The 13591-nt window shown below is 43.0% G+C and overlaps 1 protein-coding gene across 5 annotated transcripts in view; it reads left to right on the forward strand.

The window, feature by feature from the left end:
- cadm1a (cell adhesion molecule 1a) overlaps positions 1 to 7850 on the forward strand; it is a 344647-nt gene extending 336797 nt beyond the window's left edge. For all 5 annotated transcript variants that reach the window (XM_035625134.2, XM_035625136.2, XM_035625137.2 and 2 more), the window contains 2 exons: positions 840 to 968; positions 2957 to 7850. In XM_035625134.2, coding sequence (XP_035481027.1) covers positions 840 to 968; positions 2957 to 3075 — 248 coding nt within the window. In that variant the 3' untranslated portion in view covers positions 3076 to 7850. The remainder of the gene's footprint in view (positions 1 to 839; positions 969 to 2956) is intronic.
- Positions 7851 to 13591: the final 5741 nt, after the last annotated feature.

Genomic DNA, 13591 nt, shown 5'->3' on the forward strand with positions numbered 1-13591 from the left:
CCAAACTGATCCCGGGAAAGGGGAGAATTGTGTGTTGCGTCTTGTTCGCTGCAAACAAAAGAACAGAGAGAAAAAAACTGCCTCTATCGTTTTTAAATCTGAAGTGATGGATGCAACAATACGCAACTGAGGAGACAGGAGGAGGAGAGTTGAACAGTGAGTCCAGCAAAACAGAGATTTTGGATTTTGGCAGTTCTGTTCTTTTTAGTGAAATGCCTCAAGATTAAGTTCAGGTATAATGGGGACAATTAGTCAAAAAGGTGGTTGGGATTTGATGCTGTCAGAATTTGGCACTTTTAAATTATTACGGTGGGGTTATCTTAAAACATTTGTGTCTGCTCATAAGTGAAGTAAAACAAGTCACGAACAAACGCAGAGGAAGTTTTCTTTATTTTTTTCTGCTTAATAGTTTGGAACCCATTGTCCCTAATGTATTGTCATTGACTAATACTAAATATACTGGTGACATTTTGTATCTTGCCAGGTTTATTTCCTCCATGCAGCTCGCTCAATGAAAGCCCTGGAGCACAGTGGGCCACATTCGTGATAGCAGACCAAGCAGCTCTGGATTTACTGTGGTTGCACGTTAATGTATACGGGTTTCGCCCCCGGCAACCAAGTCGACCATATGGTGAAAATCCTATGTGATTATCTATTACTGTGGGGGGGGGGGGGTCGGTTGTTTTTTTTTCGCTGCAGCACCAAAGCCTCCTCCGTTTAAATGCCTGACATTACATATCATTTCCATCACGGTCCCATTTAACGGTCGGACAGACCCAGAGGGGAGCCGGCGGCTGTTGTCCGTCCACACTGAGGGTTCTTCTTCTCCGTCTTTTCAGATTCCCGAGCTGGAGAAGGAGCGCCGCGGACGGTGGACCACGCAGTGATTGGGGGAGTGGTGGCCGTGGTCGTCTTCGCCATGCTCTGTCTACTCATCGTCCTGGGGCGCTACTTTGCGAGACACAAAGGTATGGTGGACCCTCGAAAGTGGAGCTCGACGACCACTGCGAGCCGATCTAATTTGATCTGATGAGAGCAGCATCTGAATACGTCAAAGATTTGAGGATTGACATCGCCAACATCAATAGGCAATATGGACTTTTTTAGATGCAAGAATTACATGTGCAAAACACACAGAAAATGGAAGATCATACACTACACATAACATGAGTAAAATACCTTGTATTAATATATCGATATAATATCATAGAAAAACTGAAAATACAACAACATACATTTCCCTTTAAAACCATAAAAGTGAATCAGCGGCTACAAGTTTCATGAGGTGCAGCCTCTTGACTTTGTTTCTGCAAAAAAGAAACTTCTTTTTACATCCTTGGATGGATGCAGTGCAAACATAATGGAAATATGGCTATTAAGGCTATGGGTTACTGATGGGGAGTAAAATGTAATCTTTCATGCTGCCACGCTGAATAGTACAACGCATCTCGTATGCAGCCCTCATAGCGCAGAAATAATTAGAACCTATAATGAATTTCCACACTATGATATTTCTTATGCACAAGGAATTGGATACATCGACCACTTTAGGAAGGAAATAGTGTAAATGAGGCAAAGTAAATGTGCAGAGGAGACTTCTTCTTGTTTTTAATGTGATGTTGCTCCCAGGGTTTTCTCGCCCTCAGATTTCGTCTGTTCAGCGGCGATTATTGACAGTGTTAAAGTGCAGTAAGGTTCATGATATCGGCAGTAAGTTTCATACGGCTGGTATACGTTGACCCGCGCAGTTCATTATTTGTAATTAACCTCAGCTCCTCAGGCTCGTATCACCGCTGCATGTCAACAACCGCGCGGACCTGGCGATTAAATTTTAGCTGCTGTGATGTCGTTAAATTAATGGCCGAGAGACTGTTGTCTTTTGTTTTTTCTTTGGCAATGTGGAGGCGACGTGGTCTAAAAGGAAATGTACCCACGCGGCAGTCCGCTGTTTGGGGGAAAACGCACAGGATTTATCAAGGGCCTGGTGATTCACAGTTTAGCAGGTTTTGCAAAAAAGGTTCTGTACAAGCCGTGTCATACTGTATATCACCAAGTAACTAATTAAAACCAAACTCACATGGACAATTTACAACTTGCATATACACCAGTGAGATAAAATCCACTTAAAATGACATGAACGGTCTCTGGGAAAGATTGATTCAACTTTGACTTTTTACCTCGGCCCATGTCCCATCTGCTAATAAAGGCCATAAACCACTAGGGGGCGATCCAGATGATTTGGCTTCCCTTTTGGGGAGCTGTCATGTCGTCGATCTCTATGTACAGTCTGTAACGCTGACTGACTGTGTGTGTGTGCAAGTGTTTGGCACAGTAACACTTTTCGACTAGTGAGACAAAAGCATTCCCACATATTTCCCAGACGTCCCAATTTAAATTCTTTTAAATAATTATCAGAAAGACGCATCTTCTCACATGCAGTCTCAACATGTCACCATTCTTGTGTCACAGCACCAATTATACACAGCATTTCCGCTTGGGGAAGTGCCCTTCCCCATCGGTTCTGGAGTATGGCCTTGCCTTCGTTATCAAACTCTACCGTGATGGGATATGAATGAATCTTCTAAATGAGGTTTGAAGTGGCCTGCCAGTTCCCCCCCCCCCTTTCTTTCCTTTTTGGTGCTGAACTTGACAAGGTTAATTTGAAGGTGCCAGCCATGCTCTTCGCCACACTCCAGGTTATGACCAAACCCCTGATTTTCACGTGCCAGTCTGGAATGAAGCAAATTGGGCCAATGATGTATAATCAGAATATCAGAGCTCGCTGGTCCTCGGTTTGTGTAAATGACCACACGGTGAAGGATTTGCATAATCAGGTGCTGTGGGATGTTGGGGGGGGGGCACACTTTTTAATCTTTGGTACCATCAGAGCAGCAGGCTATTATGGAGTCCGTGACACTGTCCTTCATCCCCCCCCAACCCCCCCCCCCCCCCCCAGGTACCTACTTCACACACGAAGCCAAAGGAGCAGACGACGCAGCGGACGCAGACACAGCCATCATCAACGCAGAGGGTGGCCACACCAACTCGGACGAAAAGAAGGAGTACTACATCTAATCAAAGCAGGACCCCTCACTCCCGTGTCCCCTTTGGGACACGCCGAGCTGGTTTTGGGGGCCGGGGAAAGGGGTTGGAGAGGGGTCGACGGTGGTTCAGGATCACTTTTAGTGAGAGTAGAGGGGTCAACGAGTAGACGATAAATGGGTTTTTAAAGGAAGGCCTGGTTTTAAGCCGTTGTTTAGTCTAGTCTGCAGATGTAGATGGAATGTTTTGTGTGTTCAAAAAAAAAAAAAAAAAATCTAAAATGGAGGGGGGAAAAAATGGGAGGGATTTGGGGTAAAGTGAGTGAGGGGATGGGTTGGGGGCGGGAGGGTGCGCCAGACGTTGCCAGAAATCACTGTAGAGAGCTTCACCATTCGACACCTCCCCGACTGCTGGTACGACTTTTCATTCAGCTCAACCATTTGCAGAAAATTCTGTGCCTTGTTCTAAATTTCTGTTTGGTTTCGTTCTATCCACACTTTGAGTTTGCGTTGATCCTCATTTGCATAACGGTGTTGTTCCCCCTCTTCTCCCGTCTCATCCTCCTCACTTGTGAAAATCGATGTGCTGTTGGCTTTTTGTATGAGGGTGAAAAAAATTACACGGCCACTTTATTCATTTTCCCAGATGTATCCGCGCACACACACGCGCGCGTCCTCTCTCCTGCGCGACAAAAACTCTTTCCAGTATACTGTGATTTGTCTCAAGCCATTGCTCCCCACTCCTTTAGACAGCTCCAGAAAATGCATGGAATACTTTACATATCATTGTACAAAGGACATACATGAGAAAACCGGCTGGATGTACTGTATATGCCATCCCTGCCCCCCTCCTTAACAAAACCTAATCCCTAAAAAACGAAAAAAGGCAGTAAAGAACGATGTGAAAGGATCTTCCCATTCAATTTGGCCAAGTCAGTTTTGAATTCATTTTTTAGCTTGTTGTCGTTCTTCGGAGCAGATATACTGCTGCATCTCAAACAATTACTTCTCCTGGTAAAGTGAAGCAGTGCATTATCTCTTTCCTCACCGTGCTGTCGTTTCATTATAGTAATTTCTTCCTCTGTTTAGTATTATTTTTCTTCTGTTCCGTTAAATGGCAGCCTCCTTTTCCCACCGGCTTCTTTTATTGAGTTGTAATGATGAGATTTAAGCGGTTTCCATCTGTCCTCACTCCGGAATATATTTTTCTTACGAAAACGGGAAAGTGGGAAGAATCTGAGTTGTTTTCAAATAGTTTCTGGCGGACTCTGAGTGAAGATGTTAAAAGGGCCGTGGAAGGGAAAAGTATTTGGTATTGTTATTGGTCAATCAGCAGCCATGTACATAACTTTAACGAGCAGAGAAAGAGCCTTGAACAAACTCCAAACTGAAACACATTCAAATTTAATTTTAGGAATACTTAAGCTGCACAAAACAAAAAGGGAAAAAGGAAACGGTCAACACAATCCAATGTAAATCAAACCGATCCCCGCTGTATTGTGCACTAATCCTTACTGAGAAACATTTCTGACGACTTACTAGAATTACAATGGAGTGCTACCTTCTGTGGATTTTGTCGTATCACATTGTCAAACTGTTCAAACAGATCAAATGTGTGGTAACGTCAGCGGCCCTCCAACCGCCGCGCTCCGACAGACAGCTCGGTCCATCCGCTGTGCGTGACGCAGCTGATCGACCAGCCGATGGAGCTGCTCCGCTCCTGCAGCTCGAGTGCTCCAACACGCCGCGTCTTTCCGCATGTCTGTGCGTGTCGAAACTCGCTCTCCCTGCGTCCTTATCGCGCTTCGCGTGTCACCTGCCAAAACCCAACGAGGATCTGTTTTGCTGCGCCAGCTGGGAGGCAAACTGAGGAAATGCCAAAAGTAATTAATTGTTTGCAGGCGAAGTTAATACACATGTCGTTCTCCGTGGTGTTAATCCACGGTTTGCATTAACCCCCCCCCCACACACACACACCCGCTGCTTCTCAACATGGCAATGAGGGTCTTGTTGATGGCGTCATTTGTCTCTATTATGTGTTCACACGGCAAGCAAGCTCACTCGATGCGTCCGTACGCCATGCGACGGTGGCGGGTGGAGCGAGGTGGAGGTCCGCGTGTCACGATATTGCATGTTTTATCGATGATGATTTGGACTCATCATCATCGGCCCCAACGCTGGCTGCAGTTCTCTGCAGTCCTTACGGCACTTATCCCTGTGGTGGGGGGGGGGGGGGGGGGGGGGGGGGGGGTATTGTCAAAGTGAAGTTACTCTCAAGTGAAGAAAGCTAGAATCAACTGGACAAAACAAATGACATCGGTCCGGAAAGAAAAGTGGCAAGACCCACAAGTTAGTTTGAACCCTCCAAAGTGATATATATATAGATTGTGAATGAAATTAGAAAAATGAGTGTAACTTCCGACAAAATTTGTTAATCAGCACGAAGGCATAACAACCATATTTTAGCTAAATCATAGCAATTTGGGTGGCGCAATTAAAAAGAGCGTAAGGCAATTCAGTGATTCGACCCACCTATTTAGTAAGTAAGTAGCTCATGTCACATTAACAACAGATAATGTGACACAAGGAAACGTGGGAAATAGAGAAAACACATGTAAGTGCAGAAATTCCGCAAGTCGTATCATACAAAACTTTGTCTTTGATTTGTTTGTTTGAAGCCATACAGGGTTTCCATTGGTTGTCTTCCCTCAGAAACATCGATTGTTTGCACGTCGTTATGCCTTGTGTGTCTCGTCTAGCTGGATTACGTGTGTTTTCTATGAATGCAACACGTGTGTTGTCAGAGTGGCAAAGATATTTTGTTCATTTGCCTGTGTTTTCCTCACGTTGTCCACTCTCTTCGCCCGCTGTAACAGAAACAAGATTTCCCCTGATTTTTACGCCGAAAAGGCCACTGAACACCACTTTTACACTCAGCCCTTTTTTGGGGAAAGTAATGGATTCTTTCAGGGGCAATGTGTGAGAACTGGTCAACCGTTAAAAGCTTCACAAGAAACCAGAAATTGAACTCTTGTCCTTCCTCCCTTTCGCCTAAACCGTAGTCGGACGGCCGCTTCAGTGGAGTTGCTTGCCACGTGTACACTGACATCTAAGAAATTTTAATACTTGCCATGTTAAAGCATTTGATTGGATTTTGTGAATGTGCAACTCAGATTGCAACGTGATAGCTTTATGGTCATGCATGAAGACAGCATCTTTTTGTATTGAGAATGTGGGTTTAGGTTTGTCACTTGAGAAGGTTGTTGTGATGTACATTGTGCAAACTTCCCTTTCCTCAGCATAACATATGTGCACATTTTGAAGTAATTAAATTTTTATATATTCCTCTCCGTTTGTTTTCTGCTAATTGAGAAGGCAGGCGGTTAGCTTCGCGGAGCTGTGGACATTTTTTTTAGCTTTTCCCTTGGATGTAGCAGTTGTCGATGGGAGCGACCGGAGGGATGTTTGAGACATCAGAGGTGCCGTGTCCAACTCTCTCCAACTGTTTCTTCTTCTGTTAAAACTTGAGTTAATCTAAAAGTTCTGTGTTCAGAATGGAATCACCACTAAGTTAACACTGTATGCTGATGACACTGTTTTGTGTTTGTTACATGGGCGGGGGCGGGCGAGGGTTTATCGATTAGGTTTTGATGTTTTATGGTCTGGTTTCTGATCAAACTATTAGCTGACTTGTTATCGTGGCTTTATGAATCACAGAGCAGATGTCACATCATCTGTGAGACTGAGATTGTGTGATTTGTATTTTACAGTGAGCACTACATGTACTTCGCTTCAGTGACATGTGGCAGCCTCCATTTAAATCAGACTTCAAAACATGTACTTGCCAATAAAGGAATAGAAGTGAAAAGTGTCTTCTCCCTGATGGCTGATGCATTAATATTTTGTTTGTGAGTATTAAACCTATTGTGGGTTGGTACTGGTATTGGAGTGTTTATCCAAATGTTATCCTTACTTTTTCCAAAGTTCCAGTTTAACAAGTAACTAGAACGAAACATTACAAAAATGGCATTCATCTAGACATTATTTCAGAAATGATGAAAATTCAATTTGAAGTAAATAGAAGGATATTTAATGTCATTGTACTTATTGATTTTATTTTCTATTTAACACCCAGTTAAGTAAAAGAAAAAAAGGAAAATGGATTTTGGTCTTACAGTGTAACTGATGTAATTTTCTTCACATTAAATTCTTTTGATAATGTCCCGTCTCAGGTTCATGCGTTGCTGACTGATGTGAATACATCTCAGGTAGAATGCAAAGTTTAGGCCCCAACTGTCATGAAAGACAAGTAAAATTCATCCTCATCCGACTGAATTCAAAGCATCCTTGTAGATCCCACAGGCAAAATTGGTGAGATATTTTGCATATATGTTGTACATGTTTTCTGTGTTTTCCTTAATATTTGGTGCACTGTAAAAGATGTGTTTTTAAGTATTACTTTGTGTTTGCATAGGTCATAAAGAGTACACTGTTTATTGGAATGAAGCAGGATCAGAATCGTGTTGTGGCTGTACTACTGTCACTTTCAGCACACCACCGCCTTTAGAAACTCGTTTCATCCCCCCCACCCCCCACCCCCCAAAAATGTATTGTTTCACCAGTTATTGTTTTTAGATTGATTCTTTTTGTCTCTCTGCTGTTCTTGGGAAATGTTAATGTGCATTAATGGAGAAAAAGGAGTTCCACATTCCCATACATATTTTGTATTGGTTCATAAATAGACATTTTTACAAAAACAATGAAGAGTTCTTGTCAATAAAAAAGAAAAGATATTAATGTCCAAAATAATCAGTGTTGTTATTTATTTATTTTTGACTTCAAATGTAACTGTGTTACGGTGATGTACCTCAGGTAAATCAAGAATAGCATGGACACAGCAGCACATGCAGGAGATCAAGCCTTTGGGTTCAGGCTTTGACATCATAACTCAATATGAAAAAGCAACCAAAGACCTACAAAGCAGGGATTGGGGGGGAGTGACGATAATCAATTCCTCCCACTGAGGAACATAGACTTTAGTTTGTGCTCATGAAATGCTTCACGTTTTGAGCTGCAGTGGCAATATCAGCGAGTGATTATGTGTTTCAGCATCGCTTTCAGATGGGAACTGTTAAAGCAGTCGTGGCAGCAAAAGAGCGTGTGACTTACAGCCAATGGTACATTGCAAAAATGCAAAGAGTGCATTGAATCCGTCGACGTGAACTGAATAGTTATAAGAGAGCAACAGCAGACTGGAGTTGAATGCTTGGAGTCGCTGGGGGAGGTGTGGTCTTGTTACGAAATACCTCAGGAATACACTTATCTAGGTTCTGCTTCAATGAACATTGGGTCGCTGAATTGGTTTGATTCAGGAAAGGAACCTAAGGAACGGAGGCAGAGAAACAGTGGCTGGTAGGTAGATAGATAGATAGTTGGATAGTTAGATAGATAAATGGATAGATAGATAGTTGGATAGTTAGATAGATAGATGGATAGATAGATAGATAGATAGTTGGATAGATAGGTAGATAAATGGATAGATAGATAGTTGGATAGTTAGATAGATAGATGGATAGATAGATAGATAGATAGTTGGATAGATAGGTAGATAGATGGATAGCTTGATGGATAGTTGGATAGATAGATAGGTAGATAGATAGATAGATAGATAGTTGGATAGATAGAGAGTTTGATATATAGATAGGTAGTTGGATAGATAGATAGATAGGTAGGTACTTTATTGATCCCAAGCCGGAAAATTCCAGTTGCATACAGTTAGATGCAAATATATATGATGACCCCCTAGGAAAATAACATTTTAGTGACATGATTTTCAAACATTGAAAGTGGGCTTTTCCTTTCCTAAATTCTAGGGGCACGTAGTTCGTTTTTGTTTCAGACGTAAGAACAATAAAAAGGAAATCAACAGCATTCTTGTCACGTGCAAAAGTTTGGGCATCATAGACTTGTTAGGCCTGTAATGACTCTTTAGGACCAGTAATGCAGTTTTAAGAACTTTCATTCGGATCCAGAGCTTGAAAAATGTTCCGACTCTTTAGACCTCCACAGCCACGGGGGCCATTCCCAAAACTCATCAAGGATCTGAAAGTATAGCCAATCGATGCCCAGGAAGCAGGGAAGGCTGTTAAAAGATTGCCCGATTGCTTCCTTCCTTCCTCACTGCAAATTCCACCGTCCAAGATGATCATCACAGAGGGAAGAATGGATTCCAGTAAATAGCAGCCAAAACTCTGGATACAAATGTCCTGCGGTCAGTCAAGTAACTGATACTGAAAAGCGGCTTCTGCAACAGGACAATGATCCAAAGCAGATCTCAATATTCAGCAAGAACAAAACAAGCCGAAGGCCGTCACAGTCACAGTGTCCTGAACATCGCGGAAAGTCTGAAAGGCAGATCTTAAATACTGTGTGTGCAATACGATATATGTAGATATCAATTTCTTAAGACCTGGCTGGCTCGATGGAGTCCACAGTCTGCAAATAGCCATCTTGCTCTTTGGAGCCAGAGTCTACGCAGTAGTAATCATGGAGTGAAGTCGTGGTATAGAATTTCTGCCAACAACAATCGTGATAGACGCTTCAACCCCATTTTTGTAGCATCGAATAAATAATTAAAAACAAACTTACGGCAAAAAAATGGACACTTTGACTTAAGTCACTGTCAAAACAACTAGCTAAAATGACGGGAACCATTTTTGAGAATAATTTAATGCATCCTTTGACTTCCTAGTTTGCTCCATGTCCCGTTTGCACCCGTGGAGGAGGCGGGGTTTATGTGCTATACAGCAGCCAGCCACCAGGGGGGGCGATCGAGATGATTTGGCTTCACTTTTTCGGGGAGCTGTCATGTCGTCCATCTTTTTATTTAAAGTCTAAGGTGGGGTCGCTTACATCTGTAGTGCCAGGTCAAGCCCAGCAAAGAGACAGACGGCGCAAGTAAAAACTTTTTTGACGGGCCACTGATGCGGCGGCCCACATGGATTCGTCCCGGTACGCCCAGCGGCTTTTTGTCTCCCAGTTTCAGCCAATCGATCCAAATCAGTTGATGCCACACATCAAACTAAGAACAATATTTACAGCACAAAACTCATCATATTCCGAGGAAATAATAACATCTGAATATAATGAGGCAACTTTTAAGTGAAATTTTTCTTGCGGCATCAGGAGTGGATCCATCTGTACAATCACGAGTGGATCACCTGAATTAAAGCCCGGCGAGGGCAGGTGTCATGAAACCTTGATCACATACATAAATCGTTGTGAACAGGCAAGTATACAACAATCGCTCTTAATTAAAGAGTAGCACCTTGAGAAGAACCGTGAAATTGTGAATAAAATCTTCAGGGGTTCACCCTCAAAATCAATCTCCTCTTCACTGCGTGACGAGTGCAGTGAATCTTTTAAACTCAACATCTGAAACAAATGGAGACGGAGATATTGATTCCAATAAAGGAGCTGGAATCAATGCGAGGTGAGCTATTTTTCATAGAAATGTGTATTTCACCATTCATATTCAATGCTTTACGACTCGGGTCTTTCTCCAGACCTACAACATTCAGTATTCAGTGGCTGACTTGAATAGAGGAAGATATTATCTTTTTAATTACATTTTCACCTCGGGCTCTCATTTTACCTCAAGTGCTGTACATAATGAGCCAACATCTTAAATAAGTTAAGGTGATACTGCTGCTATTGATCGGAAACCGAAGACCTCAGGCGAACTATCAGTCATAGAAAATGTACGTCCTGAGTTCATGTTCAATGTGCGTGCCAGTTGCTCTCGTATAAACCCATTAGTCAATATCTTCAAATAACTTAAACAGAATGGAATCATATTCATTACACTTTAACCGACTCTGTAACAGCAAACGGCTGCACTTAATAAAGCCGGAGTGTGTCTGTGTGTGTGTGTGTGTGTGTGTGTGTGTGTGTCCTTGGTGATGCTGTTTTATCTATAGTAATGAAAAGGTCAGCGGTGCAGTCCTGCCTGGATGCATTAACCTTGTGAGCTCAGAAGCTCAAAGCTGCAGTATGCTGAAATGAATAGCACATTATTTCACCATTACATGAGCACAGGTTTCCACATTATTGCTTGACTCCGGTATTTGGATCCTGAATCTAATGAACGCTCTTGTTACCAGTCTCACGTTATTCGGCGGATGCTTGTTTTGCCGCCGCTGCTCAACGTGACGAGGCCGCGCAAAAAAAAACGTAACCTCTGCAGCCTGGTGTCAACAGGTGAGCCGACAGTGATTAGGAATGATTTTCTTGATTGTGAAATCGTAAGGGGGGCGAAGAAAGAACGGAGCCATTAAGTCTTGGTGGTCATGGCGTCCCTTAAGGGTGACCTCTAGGAAATAAGGTCAACGATTTAACTACTTGTCCTTTGCTTTTCAAACACACCAGGTTCCCCCATCACGCAGAGTAATACCTTTTCATTGAATCATGTTATATAAATAACTATACCGTCCCCTATAAAATCATATTAATTCATTACAAATTTTCTTATTTTGTGAAGAATGGTATCTTGACAGGTCTTGAACATAGGAGACCAGGGAATTTGGGATCTAGTTTTACTACTATTGCAAATCTTTTCGTCTACATTTGCTCATTTTGTCTTTCTTTTTATAGTCCTTTTACTGGACCAGAGCCTTCACACAGAGGCTCTGGTCCAGGGGGCCCCTGTTCATTGGGCCCCTGGGCCTGTGCCCTGTAAGCCTGTAGAGTTTATCGATCCACCGGGTCGGTGGCACGTTCAAGTTGTTGTCTGTCCAATCCGTTAAATTCTGCCAGAAGGGACGTCAGAGGCAACTCAGGGTAAAGTGTCTTGCCTTCTACTCTGGCATGCGGACGCGGGGTTTGGCCGGGATCGAGCCGACCGACCGCCTCGACCCCCTGAGCCACAATCGCCCCAACGGGTTGTGGAAAGCGTCTTTGAAGTGCAGACGCCCTATTTGAGTTGTGTGCGCTTCATTCGGTGTACAACAGGAGGTCCAGGTAATGGGAACACCTGCACAGTGCAGTCCAGTCCAACAACACCGCAAACTACTGCAACAGTCTACAGGATTTAAACAAAAACAATATCGGCTTCAGAGTATTACACATAGCTGTCATAGGTCGCAGCAACATGATGATAGCTTGTGTTTGCAATTTTTTTTAAATATTTTTGTTTCCTGAGCTTCACAAATCCGTGATCTACTATTATTTCCAAAACCATGATTTTTCCCTCGGCCATTGTTTTAATGCAAACCCCGTTCTGTCACAAAGGGGCTTGTTCTCTGTTAAAACATAGCTTCCATTCAGCCGCTGCACTCTCCTCTTTGAGCCGCTGTTGTTTGTGAAATCATGGGCGCAGCCACTTAAAACAGCACCTAGACATTTTATTGGTTTGACTCCGGCATTAAATTGCTCTCTGCCATTCAGCATGTGTTGTGGTTGTCTGGTTTTCAACAGCAATTTGTGCACAGTGGGTCAATTTGTTCATTTTTTTTATTTTATATTATTGTAATTTGCCACAGTACCTCTGCATCTCTTTGTTTTTTTGGGGCAAATGCTGCTGTTTGTTTGGTTATGAATGAGGAAGAGTTTTTGTCCATCCTCACCTTATTCCTTATTATTTAGCAATGTGCATCAAGAGTGGCGTGCTGTCTGTTTAGTTTGGTTCTGTCTTGACAATTCTTGCCATAACACGGTTTTTCAAACATTCCAAAAAGAGAAAATCATAAAGAGAAGAAGACCACAACAGAAGCTACACATTCAGTCCCGGACATGAACACACACACACACACACACACACACACACACACAATGAGAGAACAAACAAACCAGCGTCAAACATCCTCGTCTATCATAACCCCGAAAATGTCCTTTTCTTTGCCTTCGACATAAACATTTCAAAACAAAACAGGATGTTGCATTCCAGCTTTCAGGCAGTTGACGAACGCTACAGGGCGATCAGCTGTTATTCACAGATCTTCATCGGGGCAGCAGGACGCGGATACAATTAAACTTTTCTTGATCTTCTGATTTGGTCTTTTGTAAAAAATTACTTGGACCGTAATGAGAAGCCAAATGCGGAAGTTGGTTTCTGTGGAAGTCTATGAGAAAATGACATTTTTAAAACCCTAACCTTAACCCTGAGGAAGTAAGTAAACGTCGGTGTCGTTTAGGGTGAAATAGACGATAAAGCACAGTATGCATTGGAGGCGCGGATACCGTGTGATTGACAGCTGGTGCTGTCCAATGGTTGCAAGTGTAGGTGGACGTGGACGTGCAGTGGTTGAACTCTGAGTCAGCCCCCGCCCCCCCCACCCCCGCTTCTCCCAATATGGTTACTTCTGGTTTGCAGAAAAAAAACAAAATGGCGCCGGTCAAAATGGCAGCTGGGTGCAAGTTCATCTCCTCCATGTGTTTGTCCTCCTCGGTCTTGATCAGGTAAGATCGCATGAGTGACGGGATCTGTTGATTTCAGTGCTGACGGATGACTGCTGTCTGTTTGGTGCCTGTTAGGGGATTTTTTTTCTTCAGCC

This window comes from Scophthalmus maximus, chromosome 2 (assembly GCF_022379125.1).
Source record: "Scophthalmus maximus strain ysfricsl-2021 chromosome 2, ASM2237912v1, whole genome shotgun sequence".
In the NCBI taxonomy this organism is placed as follows: domain Eukaryota; kingdom Metazoa; phylum Chordata; class Actinopteri; order Pleuronectiformes; family Scophthalmidae; genus Scophthalmus; species Scophthalmus maximus.